The following is a 22,174-nucleotide window of genomic DNA, read 5'->3' on the forward strand; positions in this document are numbered from 1 at the left end:
GTGCTAATTTGCTCATTCAATTAAATTGGGTGCTCAAATGGGCACACACCTAAATTTTCACATGTAGTTTTTGGTGACTTTTATAGAATTAGGTGGTTTATGCTGGCCGCCAATACTGGAGCTTGCTGAGCACAACTGTGTTGGATTGGCAACATGGCTCCACTCCCCCCCCCCCCCTACTTATCCACTCTCCTTCTTTCTCTGTTCTATCTTATTTTGGTAGTTCCATTCTGTTCCTTAGTTTATGCCAGAGGAAAAGAGGGAGGGATTTGATGGTGACAGTGTTGGATCACTTCCCTGTCACCAGCAGTAGTGTGAAAATTCACTTTTTTGGAGTGGTTGTTGGGGTTGGGTGCAGGCTGAGATTTGATATTAATATACTTAAGAAAACTTTTACAAATTCTACAGAAGCCACTTCAGAGACATAAGATCTATTAAACCCATTGGATACTTGTTCCTTGTAGAGACTTCACACCTAGCAATAGTGAAATAGTGGTTCTTGACTCCTCCCTCACCAGAACTGTCCATGTCTTCTCCCACAGGGATCCTGACTCAGGAAAACTACAGATGAAACACTGAGCCCTTTGGGAAGGCCTACATCCCAGCATCTTATGTCAATATCTGGAGTCTGCTGGATGCAGAGTGGCCCCCATTAGGTAAGGAAAGGACTGCAGCCCCTGCCTCACTCAGTCCCTGCAGCTGATTCCTGATAGCAGGGTCAGCCTGTTGAGGGGGGGAGGGGTAGGGCAAGTGCAAAAAACAAAGCTGCTCATTGATAGAGCTGGCCCTGCCTGCCAGTGAAGCAAGTTTCATTAACCCTTTAGTGTCCAATGTCCCCATAATAAGCCATATGGGAACAGATTGATGGGAACATTGGACACTAATAGTAAGACTATCAGGTGGTGCCATATTATATAGATAGGCCAGTTCTTTGCTACATTAGGGAATCAGATCATTACGTTCATTAAATGAAGCAAGGCAGTAACTGATATTTGTATAGTACTACCAGGCGTGCCCATCGCTTTACTAACACTAAGGGGCCCTTTTACAAAGGTGCAGTAGGGCTACCGCGTGGCAAAAGAGCATCACCGCTGGGTACTCCCAGGCGCCCTACGGTAGTTCTGCTTTTGCTGCATGCTGGTTCCCACGCTAGAAAATGATTTTTATTTTCTAGCTTGGGGGGCACGGAGTAGGCGTGCCCGGCGGTAATCAGGTACACTGATATGCGCTGCCTGTTTACTGCACGAGTAGGCGTGAGCCCTTACCACTTACTAAATAGGTGGTGGCAGGAGTGTAGCCAGGCTGACATTTTGGGGGAGCTCAGAGTTCTCATGGGGGGTGGGGGACACTAGCATATAGGTGTGACTAGTGTTTAGGAGTATACCAAATAATGCCTTAGAGTGAACTTTATGATTGATTTCTAAGTAAACAGTCCGTTCTGTGTTAATATAAACCACATTCACAGTTATGGAAGCTTTGGAAACACTGACATTTGTAAATCTCTTACTTCAGTCACTCACAGAACACAGACCTATCTTCACCATTACAGAATAAAGAACCAAAAATTAGAAAAGGAAACGCTAAGAAATCACATTTTCTATAAGCGGATACAGCACAGAAAAAAATAAAAATGCATTATCTACTGTAGGAAGGAAAATGCAAGATCACTTTCTACCCCAAAATAAAACCCACAAATAAATTATCTGGATACTCGTGAAATGTTAAAAAAAAACTTGTGGGACACAGTGGGCCCGATATTCAGAACGCAGGATGCAGCAATCAGCACTGACCCTGGATATTCAATGCCAGGCTGTTTCCAAAACAGTGCAAAACAAGTAAAGTCATAAACAACACAGTTTATACCAAATTGTTTAACCGCCCTTAGGTTTTGCCTTTGGGTTTAACAAATAATACCATCTGCATGTAAGGTCTAGATAAACAAATTTAAACAATCTACGTTGAAGGTATATGCCCTAAGTATCTAGTACTTGGTAGCAATAATGAAACAGTGATGGAATATTCACACAGCAGGCAGCCAACAGATTTAGGGTCCTGTTTACTAAGGTGCGTTAGCATTTTTAGCACGTGGATAAAATTAGCGCACGCTGTGCAGACACCCATAAGAATATTGTGGGCGCCTACATAACACGCGCTAAAAACGCTAATGTACCTCTAGTGCGACTTAGTAAACAGGGCCCTTAATTTCCACTGAAAATAATTAACTTTGTATGAACATGAATGTCATTCAGCTCCAACTGTTCTACTGCTGCTTCTCCTTAGTCATCATTATTCCAGGGACTCATCTATATACAAAGATTACTCAACCCCCCCCCCCCCCAAAAAAAAAAAAACAAAAAAAAAACATGCCTTTTATAACCAAACAGACTTGAAGAAGAAATAAATATATACCACAGAAATGGAAAATGTTGGCACATTTAGACTGACTCTGGACTTCTGCATAAAGGTAGCTCTGCCTTCATTATTCAGTATTGTTCTTATAAATAGTAATAAACAATATTAAGTGCATTTTTATAATATACCACTGCATTCCACAAAACAAAAGGAGCAAGTTCTCACAAACCATCTTTCTCTTTTGATCTAGTCACAGGAAAAAAAGATTTTAAATGCTTCCAGGTTTCAACTTATTTCATGTTTAATGTGGGATATAAATATCATAAATAATTAAAATAGTTGAGCACCTGATTCTCATAACATGTCTGTTTTAGTGGCCCTTTACCAGGAGAAAAAAAATCTCTGCATGAATACAACATGTGCCAGTGTTGGCCCTATAACCAGCCTCCTCCAAATCACACACTGATTTATAGCAAATTACTTTTTTACCTATGAACGTTATTCCGTTTTATACTTTCTCTGTGTACATCCATATGCTGCCCAAGCCAGCATGTTTGAAAACATAAGTAGGATCAAATAAAAATGGTACCAACAAGAACAAAAACATGGGTGAAGTAGCTCATAGGTTTGTTTGCTTTGAGGGTACAGGGAATCGATATGACGGTTGCGTGGGGAACGGAACGAGAGAGAGATTAACCTCCATGGCTTCAGCTTTTTGACGTCTTGCTCCTAGTTCTTAAACCTCCTTGAGCAGTGAGCTATGCAGGGCAGAGCTGAAGACATCTGCTTCTGGCAGCCCCGGTGACAGTCTGTCTCACTGCTTTCGGCTGCCCTCCTGATGGTCCATCTTGCTGCTTCGTCCCACTCACAGGAAGTTGAAAACACGACATGAAGCAGCGAACTGACCGGGGCAGCCGGAAGCAGCTGCCTTCAGCATGCTGCCAGCGCTGTGGCTCACTATTGGAAACAGGGAGGAGAGATGTAGCCAGCTGGACCCGAAAGAAGGGAGGGAAAGCTCAACTGCCTGACGCAGGGACAAGGAGCCTGAGGAAACAAAAAAAACGCTTGGCTGGCCACTATTGTTAGGGGGGCCTGAGACAGAACTAGGGGGCCTGGGCCCCCAAGGTATCCTGTTGCTACACCACTGGGTTGGTGGTAAGAGCTCAGGCGGTAAAGGCCATGCGCTAATTTGTAAATTACCGTGTGGTCGTTAATGGCAGAAATAAAAATTCGGCCATTTTAGAGGCATACTAAGAAGTGGCTGGAACATGTGGGAAACCCACATGCTAAACCCACATCCAGCCATTTTTAGTGTGGCTTAGTAAAAGGACCCTAGGCTTAGAGTTAAAACAGAGAAAGTGAGTGGGAAGAATTAAACCAGATGGGTTATAGGAGGGATTACTCAAGGGAGGAGCCACTTAAATTGAATATCAGTGCAAGGAATGATGCCTCTTAAGAGACTGAATAAAATAGCTAAGAGAGGAGCTTAATCCACGAAGTGTTAGCACTGTATTCTCCAACATACCCATCTGTGGACGGATGTCAACTCAAAACAACTAGGGGTGATAAACAATACAATTTTATACTGCAAAATACCAGCCCCCGATATTCAAAACCATTTAACTGGCCAGGAACCGCACCTTGTAGGTTAAAATGGCACTTAACCAGCTCTCCAGCAGTATTCAGTGGGGGATAGCCAGCTATCCCTTCTGAATATTCCTGGTTAGCGCCTAGGAGCTAACTGGCTATATTGCGCGATATTTCATATCCTGCTATTGTAAGCAGCCACATCAGGCTGCTTAAATAGCTGGTATGTCTTTAGCCGGTTTAAAGTTAACCGGCTATCTTTGAATATCAACATAGCCGGTTAACTTTAAATCAGCTAAAAATATACCAGATATGCAATGCCAGTCACCTGGCATTGAATATCCAGGCTGACCGCAAGACTTAGCCAGGCCTAAGTATCGGCCCCTTATGTCTTTTCTAATTTTCAGAATTTTGTTTTGAAAAAAATTCAGCTAAGTTGTGTGGCTGATAGAAGGGTGATCTGGGGAGAGTCAGTCAATGTTAACATTCGTAAGGTATTCTAGTATTTTTAAACAGTTTCCTAGAATCAGTATTATCTAAACCAATAAGATTTGAGTAATACTTGTTTTTAGAATAATTAATGTATTTATGCTCTAAATGGCTTTTTTCCAGTTTTTACAACAGTGTCATTTGTTTTATTGCCATTGACGTCACAAGCATCTACAATTCTGTTTTAAAATTAGCAATTCATTATTGAACCAAGAAGTTTAGTGTGCCTAAGGTTAAATGCTTCTAAATTACTTCTGCTAGGACAGGCTGATGTGCGTTGCCAGTACTGGAGGAGATGGAGCATTCACAGAACTACCTCCCCCCCCCCCCCCCCCCCCGCATGGCCTCCAGCACGCCTCTGTCTATGTATATGGTCATGTAATCCTGTGCAGGATATAGGAAGTTTCTCACCATTCTGTTTCTTGGACCCTTAGGTTGACCCTTCAAGAGTCAGAGTATGAGAAGCTCTTCTACTCCATTAATGGGTGAGTGAGCAGTGAGCTTCTGGGAACCTTTTTCTGTCTCAGTGAGTGAGTCCTGGGCTTTTTTCTCAGGTAACTCCATGTCACTAAGAGGTAGATGCACTAAACGTTTTTCATCGTTAAATGAGCCCTCAGGGAAGAATTTCCTATCCTTTCCATGCACTTAAGCCTATTTTTCCGACGACAGTAGCAGCTACGAAAACGGAATGGAGATGAGCAATTAGTGTGAAAACCCCATTGAAACGACATGCACTAACCTTTTCCGATTGCCTTTACGCAGGAAAAAGGCAGGAAAACTAACGAGAGGTCTGGACCACTACTACTACTACTACTATTTAGCATTTCTATAGCGCTACAGGCATAGGACAGCTCTGTGCCAGGAAAAATCATTAAGAGAAAAAATAACAAACTTTGAGCCAATCCCAGCGCATTAGCAGAGCTAAAAGCGCTGTGATGGTCCAAAGGACGTCAGAAAAACATAAATAAATAAAATAAAAAAGGATCGGGAGGGGGCAAGGGCGCTCATCAGGAGCGTCCTGTACGGACGGCCTTGCCCCCCCCCCCCCCCCCCCGCTGCTCCCCACTTTCCGCCGCTCCCCCACCCCGAAAAAGCAAAATTCAAGCAGCCCCTGCCCCCCTCCCTTCCTCACTACTCTCACCTCAGCTCCGCCTCCCGACATCCTAGGTTACCGACGTCAGAAAGGGGCGGGCCCAGCAGGAGAAAGACGCGCCATCGAAGCTGGGCAAAGGCAGGCATCAGGCTTTCTTCTTGCCCGGTGCAGCGCCTTCGGACAGAGGAGAGAGGCGCTGCACGGGCCGGTAAGAGGGAGGGGGGCCCGATGGAGGAGGGGAATGGCGGCGACGACCCCAAAAGGGGGCGGGGCACAGGACGAGGATGTCGGGAGGCGGAGCTGAGGTGAGGTAGTGAGGAAGGGAGGGGGCAGGACGCCTGCTTGAATTTTGCTTTTTCAGGGTGGGGGGAGCGCGGAAAGTGGGAGCAGCGGGGGGGGGGGGCAAGGCCGTCCGTACAGGACGCTCCTGATGAGCAGCCCTTGCCCCCTCCCGATCCTTTTTTATTTTTATTTGATTTGGGAGCCATGTGCTTGTGATTTGACTGTGTTTTGACTGTTTGTGGCATGCGCAGAGCAGCTAACATAACGCTTGGCTGCTCTGCGCATGATTTGGGGGCCGATTAACGATGTGTATTGTGATTCTTTGATACATTGTACGTTTCAATACCGATCTCAGCATGTGTGACTTTTTTTTTTGGTGCATTTTTCGTTATTTTAAAATCGTTAGGGACTTTAACGATTTAGATTTTTTTACGTTTGGTTGCTGCATCTGCCTCTAAGGGCAGACTTATTCAGTTCTAGTTTGGCCTCCATGTACATGAAGACATAGGTCTGATTAAAACTACTTCTCTATATATATGCAGTAGGGTAAAGCTAGCACTGGATCAAGTTGCTTTAGGCGATATGATGTCATCTGCTAACCCTGCTTCTTTTGGGTGACTGGGAGTGTTCTTCTGGTTTGCTGTTCTCTTTCTTCTTAGAAACCCAGCGATAGCTGTGAAGAGTGAAGTCGGTATAACAGAACCTGGCAGAACCAAAAATGGGACAGGAAGGTGATGCCCATATGTAGTGCAGTCACTGCTGACTATAGAGGGCTCTGTATGCACTGTTAGTATAAGACGAGGCGAGAGAACCCAAAAGGATTTAACATGGGAGACTTTGCTCTTGCCAGTCAGAGTTTTGTTTCAGTTTCTCCCAGGGAGAAGAATGTAGCACAGCCTCTGGGCATTGTACTAAAACTAAAAAAAAAAAAACCCACTGATGCACAGAGCACTGCAGGGGATGTCAGGACAGAAGCTGGTGGTGAGAGCGGCAAAATGAGAATCAGGGATGGCAGGGCTCAAATACTGCACTGGCTGCGTTTGATTGCTATTCTTATTTTAAAAAACTCAGGCTAAGTTAGAAAACAAAAGGAAATACTATTGGCTCTTGGCATTAGGAGTTTTACAGAACAGAGTCTAACAATAGGAAGGAAAGTTTTATTCCTCACTGCCATACAAAGGTTGCAGAACAGAGAGAAAGAAGAGAAAGAAAGGAAGGAAGAAAAGATGAATGAAAGATAGATTCTTAGCTGTAAAGAGTTCTTACAAGGGTTGGAGAAGGACACCCCCCTAGAAGTAGGCTGTGGCAAGGATATGAAACTTCTCTTGCCAGCCAGGCCTTCAGAGTCTCTTTAGAATGTGAGCACTGAGCAGCAGGGTTGCCAGGTGGAAAATATTTTTCCAGCCTAAAGGAGCCCAAAATCCAGCCCAAACCCCGCCCCTGACACCCCCGCCCCCGCGTCATCACCCCCGCCCCCGCCGTCATCAACCCCGCCCCCGCCGTCACTAACCCCGCCTTCCCCGTCACTAACCCCGCCTCCCACGTCACTAACCCCGCCCAAAACGTCACTAACCCCGCCCACCGCGGCCGAAAAAGCCACCTAAAAAAACCGCCCGAAGCACAAAAACCAGCCCAAAAAACCGCAACCCACCGCGGGCAAAAATTTCCCGCGGCGGGTCGCGGAAAACCGCCCAATTGGGCGGTAAAACCGCCCACCTGGCAACACTGCTGAGCAGTCACTTACATACTTCCCATCACAAAGGACCACCTCATATATCACCCAATCGGCAATCCTGCAAGTACAAAGGAGTCCTGTGATAGGGCCTTAGTGTCCTTGCCACACCTCTGCTCAGTAACAAATAGTTGGGATGTCATGACAACGGGGGGGGGGGGGGGTCTTGTCTGTTTGTTTGTAACAAGACAGTTGGTTGGGATGTCTTGGCAATGGTCTTTTGTCAGTTTGTGGTCAGCGAGAAATTCCTGTCTTGTAACTATCAGTGGAAACTCACAGAAACACACAGAAATAAGCAGACCCAAAAGAAAAGACCAGAAAATTCCAGAACAATACCTCTTCTCCCACCGACCTTGGGAAAATCACTTCACCCTCTATTGCTTCAGGTTCAAATAGACCTGTGCTTACTACTACTAATCATTTCTATAGTGCTACTAGACGTACACAGAGCTGTACACATTATATACAGGTACTTTCTCTGTCCCTAGAGGGCTCACAATCTAAGTTTTTGGTAACAGGCAATGGAAGGTTAAGTGACTTGCCCAAGGTCACAAGGAGCTGCAGAGGGGAATCGAACCCAGTTCCCCAGGATCAAAGTCCACTGCACTAACCACTAGGCTACTTTTCACCAACCTGACTGGCTGAGTGTGCCCCAAGGACTGGGTTGAGAAGCACTGAAATAGACTTTGGGACTTCTGGTACCAGGAAGTGCTGATGGATATCAACCCAGTTCTTGGGGTAAACCTAACTAGTTAGGTTTTCAGGACTTCCACAGTGAATATGTATAGATAGATTTGCATACAATAGAGGTAGTGCATGGAGATGTGTCTCATGGGTCGTCAGGATTACCCACAGTGAATATGCAACTGGTTGGGAGTGCCCTGAGGATAGGAGTGAGAACCACTGACCTACTGTACATGAATGTAACTTGATGTGCTCTAGTTCAGAAAAAGAGAGTAATGAAATTCACTTTTCATACTTTCCTCCTGCCTACAGGATTCTTTTCCCTGGGGGAGCTGTGGATTTGCAGAAATCAGACTTTGCCAGAACAGCCAAGATTTTCTATCGACTGGCACTGCAGGTGAGTCATATGCACCAGTACCAGCTGTATTAAAAGCACTGGGTGGGACAAGTCCAGTAGTGAGATCCACATGGTATAGTGCAGTGTGGTATCTCAAACTCACTGTATGACAGTGTCTCAACCCCTTGCACTCTTTTTTTCCTCAGACCTGTTCTGTGGTCTGCTCTCTTTCAGGTCAGTTCATTCATCATGGAAGGTTAAAATTAACTGAAATGAGAAGTTGCTGATCATCACCTTGTTTCTTATAATAGCGACCGCTTGTAGGTATCCTGTAGAGTATGTGTTCAGCTTATGCTTCTGCCTACTGGCAGAATAAAATTTCACGTGTTACAGTTGTTCTTCTTTCACCACAATTGCAAAACCTTTTTGCCTGCTCATTCTTTTGTCTGATTTTTTTCTTAGCAACTTTGAAACATGCATCTCTTCAGCTTGCTTTTGTATTTTGCCCATGGAAAAGGCAATTTTCAAACTGCCCACCAAAGTGCAGGGCACTCAGAGAACTGGCGCTTAATACCCTAGGAGAACCTTCAAACATGCGTCCTTCACATCAAGTGGTGGCTCAAGGCCCTCCCCCTTGTGGTTGTCAGCATCTCTCCTTCCTTTCCCTCCCCCTTGTGGTCTCTTGCTTTTCTCCTTCCCTTTCTTCTTTCCTGTCCTCTCCCCCCACCCTCTCCCATGAGGTGTTCCTTGGCTTACCTCCCTTCCTCCAGGGCAGAAATGTGGTTGTCAACATCTGTGAAGTTTTTCGTTGTGGTCAGTGAGGGGCCTTGACATTCCATGGATGCTCAAGGCCTGCTGGCTCCTACCTCTCCATACTTCTGTTTTAAAAGGGGCAGGACCTGATAGACCTTAAGCATACGCAGGTGCTCAAGGCCCCCCACCAGCTACAGTTATCTTCTATAGAAGCTCACTGCAGCATTGGTGCAGGTGCCACCCTCCTAAATTGTGCCACCCTAAGCAGACATCTTGTGGATGAGCCAGCTGCACCCACTGGTTAAAACAGCACATCACGAACAGGAGTATTATAGAGGGGTATTTGCAGTGGCGACCCTACCATTAGGCCGCCTCTCTAACGTAATTTCCTGTTTCCTCGGAGGTGGGCCACCCATAGTAGAGAGAAGGAGCCAGGACTGATGGCAAGGCAGCCTATGAGAGTTGCTGCCGCTGCCTTCTTTTAAAAAGAAAAGAAAAAGGTAATTTCGGGGAAGGGGGTTGGGGAGGGAAGAGAAGGGGCGATGCCACCTCACAAGTGCGCCACCTGAGTCCCCCGCCTCGGGTGGCCTAATGGTAGGGCCGCCACTTCAAACACCCCTCTATACTCCTCCTGTCCCTCCAGGTAACAGTATGTGCAGTGTAAAATTTCATGCATACTTTTAACCAAAGCAAGAGGTCAATGCAGTAAGCTGCACAACCCATGAGCTCAATGATTTTCCTATGCTTTATCTTACTCCCAATGCAGGAAGAAAGATTAGTGTGGGAAAATCAGTATAAAACCACTGCACTAAAAGGTAGTTTAGTGGGAATGCAAATTACTGCATAGTAAATACCTCCCAATGTAAAACACAGCGCTAAAATCTATTACAGTTGACTCATTTTGCAGCACTGAGTTTTTCTGTCACCCCAAGGCTGGTATAAAGATGCAACGTAGGAGCAGAGAGTGATCTGAGGTGAAGTGCGGTACTTTAGCTCAGATTCTGAACTAGGCAAAGTGGGCCACTTAGACCTCATAAATATCCTTGGTGGCCCAATAGGATCCCCGCCACCCCATCTCTTGACCCCACAAATGTTGATAGCCCAAGATGACATCACACACGTGCAGAGAAGGGCAACAAAAATGATAAAGGGGATGGGACGACTTCTTTATGAGAAAAGGCTAAAGCGGCTAGGGCTCTTCAGCTTGGAGAAAAGGCGGCTGAGGGGAGATATGATAGAGGTCTATAAAGTAATGAGTGGAGTGGAACGGGTAGATGTGAAGCGTCTGTTTACGCTTCCCAAAAACACTAGGACTAGGGGTCATGCGATAAAGATACAAAGTAGTAAATTTAAAACGAATTGGAGAAAATGTTTCTTCACTCAATGTGTAATTAAACTCTGGAATTCGTTGCCAGAGAATTGGTAAAGGCGGTTAGCTTAGCGGAGTTTAAAAAAGGTTTGGATGGCTTCCTAAAGAAAAAGTCCATAGACCATTATTAAATGGACTTGAGGGAAAATCTACTATTTCTGGGACAAGCAGTATAGAATGTTTTGTACTTTTTGGGGATCTTGCCGGGTGTTTGTGACCTGGATTGGCCACTGTTGTAAACAGGATGCTGGGCTTGATGGACCTTTGGTCTTTCCCAGTATGGCAATACTTATGTACTTTATGGCCCATGCCTCCTCTCCCCCCCCCCCCCCCCCCACCTCAGAGTTGTGAGGCAGGAGTGATGGCCACTCATTCTTACCTCTGTAAATGGTGGCACCTGACACACGTAGAGTCAGTCTGCCAAATAAGAGAATCTGCTTATTTGGCACAGTCGACCAGATAAAGCGATGATTCCCTTACTTGGCAAACTGACCTTGCACAATGCATCCTGACACACCGTGTGGAGGGCAGATGCCACCATTTTTCAAGATGGCAGAGCAAAATCAGGAGAAAGTGGGTAACACTCCTGTCTTATAACTCTGAGGTGGGCCTGAAATGTTCTGGGGAGTAAGGGGTTCAGAATGGGAGGAATGGAGAAAAAGAACAAACAAACATACACACACAATCTCCCTTCATGTTAGTTTGTGAACCAATCTCTACTCACACTCTGACAAAAGGGAGATATTTACTTCAGATTCAGCAAACAGCTGCATCTTGCCATTATTCTATGTGCTGTTTTTTTTTGTTTTCTTACATGCACACTTTTTAGTGCAGTGGTAGTTTGCACGCCATTAGTTTACTGCATTGGGAGTAAAAATATTTTTTTAGTGCACCCATTAGAATGCCGTACGCTGGAGCTTAGTGTTTTCTATATCAAGAACATAAGAATTGCTATATTGGGTCAGAGCAAGAGTCTGTCTAGGCCAGTATCCTGTTTCCAACAGTGGCTACTCCAGGACACAAGTACCTGGCAGAATCCCAAGAAGTAGCAAGATTCCGCCCTACTGACCAAGGGATAAGCAATGGCTTTCCCCAGATCAATAGCATGGTTTATGAACTTTTTCTCCAGAAATGTGTCTTCTCTTCACGCTCTCTCTTCACAGGCCTTTCGCTCCGGAGATTATTTTCCTGTTTGGGGAACATGTCTGGGTCTCCAGCTTCTCACAATCCTCACAGCTGGGGAAAACCTGCTATCGGATGCCCTGGCAGAAAATGTCTCTCTTCCTCTCAATCTGACAGAAGGTGAGTGCCCATGACCCCTGCCAGATCTGGATTCCTGAAAGCAGTTATCTTCCGCCATTGTCACTACATTCACATAAATCTTCTCCTCAAGTCATTCTGTTGGCTCCCTATCCATTTTCATATATTGTTCAAACTTCTCTTACTGACTTACAAGTGCACTCATTCTGCAGCTCCTCAGTATCTCTCCTCTCTTGTCGTTCCCTACACCCCTCCCTGGCAACTGTATTCATCAAGTAAATCTCTCTTATCTGTACCCTTCTCTTCTGCCAGCTCCAGATTTTGTTCTTTCCATCTTGCTGTACCATATGCCTGGAATAGACTTCTTGAGGGTCAATGTGTCTTTTGGCCCTGTTCAAATCCAGGCTACTAGCCCACCATTTGTGAGGCTGTTTAACCCCTTATTCATCTGTTCGTTCATTCCTAGAATAAATTAAGCCGTCAATCTCTTACTTGTCCTGTTTGTCTGTCTTGGATAGACTGTAAGGTATGTTGAGCAGGGACTGTCTCTAATGTGTTTGTGAATGTTTGGTAGCACTGTAGAAATGATAAATAGTAGTAATTGTAGTAGTCACATTTAAGGAGAGAATTTCCTGACCATTAATACCTAAGAGTAAAGAAATCCAGATTATTTGGGTTCTGGATGAGGACATGATGATATTAGTTAGTGAGCCAAGAGCACTGGGCCTACAGGAACAAATCCTTGTAAATTGGCCCCTTGTATGTGCAATTCAGTCTGCTGCCTCTGTCGTTATGAGCTTCAGAAACATATTTCAACATACAAGAAGGTAATACTCAAACTGCCTTTTGAAAGCTGCACATATACTAATGACTTGCAGACTTTACATCAGGATTTTGCTGGAAACAGTACACACAGACTGATAATCCAGTTTAGGTGAGTTTTTACATCCTGCCTTAAATGCCCTTGGAGATATCCCCTCTCCATTTGGTAAAAATTGTGCATTCTCTGGGACCCCATCCATGCTTTTAGTTGGATTGATTCAGGGCACATTTCAGACAGTTTTGAAAATTGCCCTCCCAGCTGACTTGAGAAGACCAGCAGGCACTCTGGGCTTAAAATCAAGCAGGGCTGTGCAGTCAGGACACCAAACCTTCGACTCCGACTCTTCTATTTTTCTACTGTCCAATTCTAACTCCAGCTCTGACTCCGACTCCAACTCCTACTGATATTAGGCTTTACATTTTTTGTTTTGGGTCTAAGTACTGGTAAATATACTTTAGATCCAGGGCAAAGATGTGTATCTATAGGTATAAAATGATAAATTTACCAAATATTATAATGTTGTAAGTTTTTATTTTGAAGCTGGAGTCAGAATCGGTACATTTTTACCAACTCCACAGCCCTGAAATCAAGACAAGAATTATTGAATTTCTTTTATTTGAAGTGGTTTTGATGTGGATGGATGTTCTAGCATGGTCTTGAATTTATGGATGTTTGTTGTAACCCACACAGAATTTATAGATAATATGGGATAAAATTTGTTAAATAAATAAGAATTTATTAAATCATCTCTGATTAGCATGATTTTGGAATTCTCCTTCCAGATGCTGTATCTAGCCGAATGTTTAGTGACTTCCCCCCAGATTTGCTAAAAGCCATGTCCCAGGAGAAGCTGACAGCTAACTTTCACCATTATGGAATCGGCACCCAGGAGAGTGGAGAAGGGTCTTGTGCTTGGAGGGGCCTTGGTCTGGTGATGGAGGGGTGCTGGGACTCCTGAGTCTGCATCTGAATAAACCTTTAGAACATCACTGCAGTGAGGGCTGACCTAGGCTTCACACACCCTAGACTGGACTTTTCTTTCCTCAGCCACTGGGGTCCACTACCCTATCTCAGGGTTCACTGAGAGGCAGTGCTGCTGTAATAGAATTACCACAGTGAGGGGGTTTTATATAAACGGCGCTCAAACATCGGCACCGTAAAAAAATCGGCGCCAAGCTCTATTCTATAGAGGGCACACTGAGATGTGTGCCCTTTATAGAATGGCGTTTAGAGCTGATTCCTGCGCCTAACCGTAGGCGCCAACATTTACTCCTGCTAAAACCTGGCACAAATGCTGTCGCCTAATTTTCAGGCGTTGAGCACGCAAATCATAGTATTCTATAACATTGTTCCTAACTTCTAGGAACGCCCCCTGATCTGCCCATACTCCTCTCATGGCCACACCTCTTTCTGAGTTGCACGCTAGAAACGTTAGGCACGGATGTTTTAGAATAGCGTCTATGGCAGACGCACATGCAAAACCAATTATTGATTGTTAACACCTCATTAATTGATTTGCACGTGCATCTGCCCAGCGTGCGCAAAATTGTGCGCCTAACTTTTGGTGACCTATATAGAAGCTAGGGGTGACTGTGTAATTGTCCTGTTCCTCACTTGAGTTACGCTGTCTTTTACTGTGTTCCTCATTGCAGGTGTTTAAGGCCAATGATAAACTGCGGAAATTTTACTCTGTACTGTCTACCAACACAGACTCCCTGGGAAAGGAGTTTGTCTCCACCATAGAAGGTAGGGATGGCAGCTTCTGCCTTTTACGTTAATCATGATGGTCAAGAGAGGATAAGTGGGCAAGTGGGAGACGGGGAACAAGTTAAAAAAACTTTTCAGACAGATCGCTGACTGTGTGAACATATCTTTTAAATATACTCGCTCAAGCTCTACAGCTGTGTGTACACACATGCACACAGATAACTAGGAATGGAGGAGTAGCCTAATTCAGTGGTTCCCAAAACTGGTCCTGGAGGCACCTCAGCCAGTCAGGTTTGCAGGATATCCACAATGATTATTCATAGGAGAGATTTGCATGCAGTGAAGGCAGTTCATACAAACCTCTCTCATGAAGTCCACCAGACCTCCAGCCCCCCCGTGTTGCTGTCGGGGGGTTGGGGGGGGGGGGCACTAGGCCACCAGGGCCTTGCCTTTGGGGGGGGGGGGGTCCCATGGACATCCAGCTGAATGTTTGACAGGTTCGGGCTTTTGACAGCTCGGACCTGTCAAGCAAGTGTGGGAGGATTGTGCCTGAGCATATGCCCGGGCACAATCCTCCCGAACTTTCTCCAGATGATCAACGCTAATAATGCACCTAAATTTGCATGTTATTAGCATTGATCATTGGGGAGTTAATTCCCCACACTGTTCCAGTGCTATTTTTAGGGCGCTGCTTCAGAACAGCATGGGAAATTGATCATCAGGTCCTCGTTTCCATATGAATTATGTTATGACTCATTAAAGAAACAGCTAAAGTCTTAGAGGTCAATATTCAATGTGATTTAACCAGCCAGAAACAGCTCCTGGCCAGTTATATCACCTGATCGGGGCTAACTGGTCATTTCAGTTTCACTTAATCAGTTAGCACCACTGAAAATATCCAGTTAGTGACAAACTGAAAAACTAGCTATTTTGAGGGCATTCCAAGGGGTGGAGTCAGCACTTAACCAACCAGGTTAACCACATCAATAGGACTGAGTTTTATGCATCCTATCTTTATGCGGCGTCCCATGGCTGGTTAAGTACTGAATGCTGCACTTAACCTGCTATGTGTTAGCTGGCTCCGGAAACCCAGAATTTTCAATGTCGGTGCTTAGACATGGCCCGGCAGTGAATTTCTGGGTTTAGTGCTAATGACCGTCAGCACAACACTGACCGCTGTCGGCTGAATATTGAGACCTTGGTTTTTTTAAAGGATATTTAAAAGAGGTTGTAGTTTAGTGCTGGGATATTGAGGAGTTTGCAAGTTAAAATTACATAACTATGAATTTTTTTTTCCTGTAACTCACCTTGGGCTCCTTTTGAGTGATGCTTATAATCAAATACTATAATGTGGGGGTCGTGGAGACGAGGAGTGTGTCAGAGTTTAAGAAAGCATGGGACAGGCATGTGGGATCCCTTAGGAAATGAAGAGTTAGTGGTTACTGAGGGTGGGCAGGCTGGATGGGCCACTTGGCCCTTATCTGCTGTCATATTTCTATGTTTCTGTGACATGGCCACCAGTGGTCCTTTTTGGGTATTTCACATGCAGCGGCATACCGAGGGTGGGGCGGCGGGGGCAGTCCACCCCGGGTGCATGCTGCAGGAGGGGTGCAGGGAGCAGTCACGCGACTGTGAGCTCTGCCGGTTCCCTGCTTCCTCTGCTGTTACGTTCTGTTCCGAGGCAGAGGGAACAGGGAACTGGCGGTGCCGACAGCTGTGCGGCTGCTCCCTGCACCCCAGCAGGTAAGAAGAATGTGCCGGGGAGGAGGACAACGCTGTACCTGGGGGTGTCATGCTGCACCCGAGGGGGGGGCGCAGCGGTGATCTGCCCCAGGTGGCAGCCAACCAAGGAACTCCACTGCTCACACGAAACCACTTGGGAGCTGTGCTGGGCTGTAGGTCAATGCTTCTCAACCCTTTACTGTGGAGGCACACCCAGCCAGTTGGGTTTTCAGGATCACCACAGTGAATATACATAAGAAAAATCTGATTGCAATAGATCCCCAATATATTTATTTATTACGATGTATAACTGCTTTTATAAAGAGATTCACCCAAGGTGATGTACAGCTTGACATAAAACTTACAATTTTGTTAACATTATAACAATAGTAAAACAAACAAACAAAAGCATAAATGCAATCAATAAGGCAAATTTGGAAATGGCAAACTGAATCCCAGTAATAGGGCTAACGTGACAGTATGAGAAATATACACATTGAACAGCACTGTAAAGCTATCCTATAATAGAAATATGGTAGTTGTCAGCAGAATGTGAATTATATCATAATAGGCATGGAAAAACATTCATGTATCATGATGTCACCACAATACAAATGAAGCACCTTAATAGGCACATTAGAACATTCAGATGATCCCAAGGGCAACCGGCATGTATGGAGCCCAACTGTTAACGGGGGGGGGGGGGATGGGGTGGGTTGTGAGTTTCAACTCTCAGGTTGGGCCCTTGGTTATAGTGGCAGGCTGTGTAGTGAGCCTTCTTTGCCAAGGCACACGGGGGAGGAGTTCGAGCAGGTGAAAGACTTGGGAAGTATTCTGCCCCATGCCCTGCCTTTGCCCGATTGGGCAGGATAAATTTTAAAAACTTGCAGCGGAAAGGACTCCTCCAATATGAGCCTTCCCTCTACCTATAAAGCGAATGCTACATACCTGTAGAAGGTATTCTCCGAGGACAGCAGGCTGATTGTTCTCACTGATGGGTTGACATCCTCGGCAGCCCCCTCCATCGGAAAGTTTACTAGCAAAGGCCTTTGCTAGTCCTCGCGCGCCCATGCGCACCGCGCATGCGCGGCCGTCTTCCCGCCCGAAACCGGCTCGAGCCGGCCAGTCCAGTATGTAGCAAGACAATACACTCCAAGGGAAGACACAACTCCAAAGGGGAGGCGGGTGGGTTTGTGAGAACAATCAGCCTGCTGTCCTCGGAGAATACCTTCTACAGGTATGTAGCATTCGCTTTCTCCGAGGACAAGCAGGCTGCTTGTTCTCACTGATGGGGTATCCCTAGCCCCCAGGCTCACTCAAAACAACAACCATGGTCAATTGGGCCTCGCAACGGCGAGGACATAACTGAGATTGACCTAAAAAATTTACCAACTAACTGAGAGTGCAGCCTGGAACAGAACAAATAGGGCCCTCGGGGGGTGGAGTTGGATCCTAAAGCCCAAACAGGTTCTGAAGAACTGACTGCCCGAACCGACTGTCGCGTCGGGTATCCTGCTGCAGGCAGTAATGAGATGTGAATGTGTGGACAGATGACCACGTCGCAGCTTTGCAAATTTCTTCAATAGAGGCTGACTTCAAGTGGGCTACCGACGCAGCCATGGCTCTAACATTATGAGCCGTGACATGACCCTCAAGAGCCAGCCCCGCCTGGGCGTAAGTGAAGGAAATGCAATCTGCTAGCCAATTGGATATGGTGCGTTTCCCTACAGCTACTCCCCTCCTATTGGGATCAAAAGAAACAAACAATTGGGCGGACTGTCTGTGGGGCTGTGTCCGCTCCAGATAGAAGGCCAATGCTCTCTTGCAGTCCAATGTGTGCAGCTGACGTTCAGCAGGGCAGGAATGAGGACGGGGAAAGAATGTTGGCAAGACAATTGACTGGTTCAGATGGAACTCTGACACGACCTTTGGCAAGAACTTAGGGTGAGTGCGGAGGACTACTCTGTTATGATGAAATTTGGTGTAAGGGGCCTGGGCTACCAGGGCCTGAAGCTCACTGACTCTACGAGCTGAAGTAGCTGCCACCAAGAAAATGACCTTCCAAGTCAAGTACTTCAGATGGCAGGAATTCAGTGGCTCAAAAGGAGGTTTCATCAGCTGGGTGAGAACTGAGATCCCATGACACTGTAGGAGGCTTGACAGGGGGCTTTGACAAAAGCAAACCTCTCATGAAGCGAACAACTAAAGGCTGTCCTGAGATCGGCTTACCTTCCACACGGTAATGGTATGCACTGATTGCGCTAAGGTGAACTCTTACAGAGTTGGTCTTGAGACCAGACTCAGACAAGTGCAGAAGGTATTCAAGCAGGGTCTGTGTAGGACAAGAGCGAGGATCTAGGGCCTTGCTGTCACACCAGACAGCAAACCTCCTCCAATGGAAGAAGTAACTTCTCTTAGTGGAATCTTTCCTGGAAGCAAGCAAGATGCGGGAGACACCCTCTGACAGACCCAAAGAGGCAAAGTCTACGCCCTCAACATCCAGGCCGTAAGAGCCAGCGACTGGAGGCTGGGATGCAGAAGCGCCCCTTCGTCCTGTGTGACGAGGGTCGGAAAACAGTCCAATCTCCACGGTTCTTCGGAGGACAACTCCAGAAGAAGAGGGAACCAGATCTGACGCGGCCAAAAAGGAGCAATCAGAATCATGGTGCCTCGGTCTTGCTTGAGTTTCAGCAAAGTCTTCCCCACCAGAGGTATGGGAGGATAAGCATACAGCAGACCCTCCCCCCAGTCCAGGAGGAAGGCATCCGATGCCAGTCTGCCGTGGGCCTGAAGCCTGGAACAGAACTGAGGGACTTTGTGGTTCACTCGAGATGCGAAGAGATCTACCAAGGGGGTGCCCCACACCTGGAAGATCTGTCGTACCACACGGGGATTGAGCGACCACTCGTGAGGCTGCATAATCCTGCTTAACCTGTCGGCCAGACTGTTGTTTACGCCTGCCAGATATGTGGCTTGGAGCACCATGCCGTGACGGCGAGCCCAGAGCCACATGCTGACGGCTTCCTGACACAGGGGGCGAGATCCGGTGCCCCCCTGCTTGTTGACATAGTACATGGCAACCTGGTTGTCTGTCTGAATTTGGATAATTTGGTGGGACAGCCGATCTCTGAAAGCCTTCAGAGCGTTCCAGATCGCTCGTAACTCCAGAAGATTGATCTGCAGATCGCGTTCCTGGAGGGACCAGCTTCCTTGGGTGTGAAGCCCATCGACATGAGCTCCCCATCCCAGGAGGGACGCATCCGTGGTCAGCACCTTTTGTGGCTGAGGAATTTGGAAGGGACGTCCCAGAGTCAAATTGGAGCAAATCGTCCACCAATATAGGGACTTGAGAAAACTCGTGGACAGGTGGATCACGTCCTCTAGACCCCCAGCGGCCTGATACCACTGGGAGGCTAGGGTCCATTGAGCAGATCTCATGTGAAGGCGGGCCATGGGAGTCACATGAACTGTGGAGGCCATGTGGCCCAGCAATCTCAACATCTGCCGAGCTGTGATCTGCTGAGACGCTCGCACCCGCGAGACGAGGGACAACAAGCTGTTGGCTCTCGTCTCTGGGAGATAGGCGCGAGCCGTCCGAGAATCCAGCAGAGCTCCTATGAATTCGAGTCTCTGCATTGGGAGAAGATGGGACTTTGGATAATTTATCACAAACCCCAGTAGCTCCAGTAGGCGAATAGTCATCTGCATGGACTGCAGGGCTCCTGCCTCGGATGTGTTCTTCACCAGCCAATCGTCGAGATATGGGAACACATGCACCCCCAGCCTGCGAAGTGCCGCTGCTACCACAGCTAGGCACTTTGTGAACACCCTGGGCGCAGAGGCGAGCCCAAAGGGTAGCACACAGTACTGGAAGTGGCGTGTGCCCAGCTGAAACCGCAGATACTGTCTGTGAGCTGGCAGTATCGGGATGTGAGTATAGGCATCCTTCAAGTCCAGAGAGCATAGCCAATCGTTTTGCTGAATCATGGGGAGGAGGGTGCCCAGGGAAAGCATCCTGAACTTTTCTTTTACGAGATATTTGTTCAGGGCCCTTAGGTCTAGGATGGGACGCATCCCCCCTGTTTTCTTTTCCACAAGGAAGTACCTGGAATAGAATCCCAGCCCTTCCTGCCCGGATGGCACGGGCTCGACCGCATTGGCGCTGAGAAGGGCGGAGAGTTCCTCTGCAAGTACCTGCTTGTGCTGGAAGCTGTAAGACTGAGCTCCCGGTGGACAATTTGGAGGTTTTGAGGCCAAATTGAGGGTGTATCCTTGCCGGACTATTTGCAGAACCCACTGATCGGAGGTTATGAGAGGCCACCTTTGGTGAAAAGCTATCAACCTCCCCCCGACCGGCAGGTCGCCCGGCACTGACACTTGGATGTCGGCTATGCTCTGCTGGAGCCAGTCAAAAGCTCGCCCCTTGCTTTTGCTGGGGAGCCGCGGGGCCTTGCTGAGGCGCACGCTGCTGACGAGAGCGAGCGCGCTGGGGCTTAGCCTGGGCCGCAGGCTGTCGGGAAGGAGGATTGTACCTACGCTTACCAGAAGCATAGGGACCAGTCTTCCTTCCCCCGAAAAATCTTCTACCTGTAGAGGTAGATGCTGAAGGCTGCCGGCGGGAGAACTTGTCGAATGCGGTGTCCCGCTGGTGGAGAGACTCTACCACCTGCTCGACTTTTTCTCCAAAAATGTTGTCCGCACGGCAAGGCGAGTCCGCAATCCGCTGCTGGAGTCTATTCTCCAGGTCGGCGGCACGCAGCCATGAGAGCCTGCGCATCACCACACCTTGAGCAGCGGCCCTGGACGCAACATCAAAAGTGTCATAAACTCCTCTGGCCAGGAATTTTCTGCACGCCTTCAGCTGCCTGACCACCTCCTGAAAAGGCTTGGCTTGCTCAGGGGGAAGAGCATCAACCAAGCCTGCCAACTGCCGCACATTGTTCCGCATGTGTATGCTCGTGTAGAGCTGGTAAGACTGGATCTTGGCCACGAGCATAGAAGAATGGTAGGCCTTCCTCCCAAAGGAGTCTAAGGTTCTAGGGTCTTTGCCCGGGGGCGCCGAAGCATGCTCCCTAGAACTCTTAGCCTTCTTTAGGGCCAAATCCACAACTCCAGAGTCATGAGGCAACTGAGTGCGCATCAGCTCTGGGTCCCCATGGATCCGGTACTGGGACTCGATCTTCTTGGGAATGTGGGGATTACTTAATGGCTTGGTCCAGTTCGCAAGCAATGTCTTTTTCAGGACATGGTGCAAGGGAACAGTGGACGCTTCCTTAGGTGGAGAAGGATAGTCCAGGAGCTCAAACATTTCAGCCCTGGGCTCGTCCTCCACAACCACCGGGAAGGGGATGGCCGTAGACATCTCCCGGACAAAGGAAGCGAAAGACAGACTCTCAGGAGGAGAAAGCTGCCTTTCAGGAGAGGGAGTGGGATCAGAAGGAAGACCCTCAGACTCCTCGTCAGAGAAATATCTGGGGTCTTCTTCGTCCTCCCACGAGGCTTCACCCTCGGTGTCAGACACAAGTTCACGGACCTGTGTCTGCAACCTCGCCCGGCTCGACTCCGTGGAGCCACGTCCACGATGGGGGCGCCGAGAGGTAGACTCCCTCGCCCGCATCGGCGAAGCTCCCTCCGCCGACGTAGTCGGGGAGCCTTCCTGGGAGGTGGCCGCGGTCGGCACCGCACGCGGTACCGACGTCGGGGACCTCAACCTGGGCGATGGACCAGCCGGCGCCACGCTCGACGGTACCGGAGGCGCAAGCACCGCCGGTACCGGAGGGGTAGGGCGCAACAGCTCTCCCAGAATCTCCGGGAGAACGGCCCGGAGGCTCTCGTTCAGAGTGGCTGCAGAAAAAGGCTGAGAGGTCGATGCAGGCGTCGACGTCAGAACCTGTTCCGGGCGAGGAGGCTGTTCCGGGCTGTCCAGAGTGGAGCGCATCGACACCTCCTGAACAGAGGGTGAGCGGTCCTCTCGGTGCCGATGC

The 22,174-nt window shown here is 47.7% G+C and overlaps 1 protein-coding gene across 1 annotated transcript in view; it reads left to right on the forward strand.

The window, feature by feature from the left end:
- Positions 1–22,174, forward strand: part of LOC115469730 (gamma-glutamyl hydrolase-like) — a 39,367-nt gene that overhangs the window by 11,808 nt on the left and 5,385 nt on the right. Inside the window, 7 exon segments of the mRNA XM_030202519.1 lie at positions 581–617; positions 620–656; positions 4,863–4,913; positions 8,532–8,616; positions 11,842–11,980; positions 13,544–13,650; positions 14,414–14,507. Coding sequence (XP_030058379.1) covers positions 581–617; positions 620–656; positions 4,863–4,913; positions 8,532–8,616; positions 11,842–11,980; positions 13,544–13,650; positions 14,414–14,507 — 550 coding nt within the window.

The sequence above is a fragment of the Microcaecilia unicolor genome, chromosome 4 (genome assembly GCF_901765095.1).
Source record: "Microcaecilia unicolor chromosome 4, aMicUni1.1, whole genome shotgun sequence".
Classification (NCBI taxonomy): Eukaryota; Metazoa; Chordata; class Amphibia; order Gymnophiona; family Siphonopidae; genus Microcaecilia; species Microcaecilia unicolor.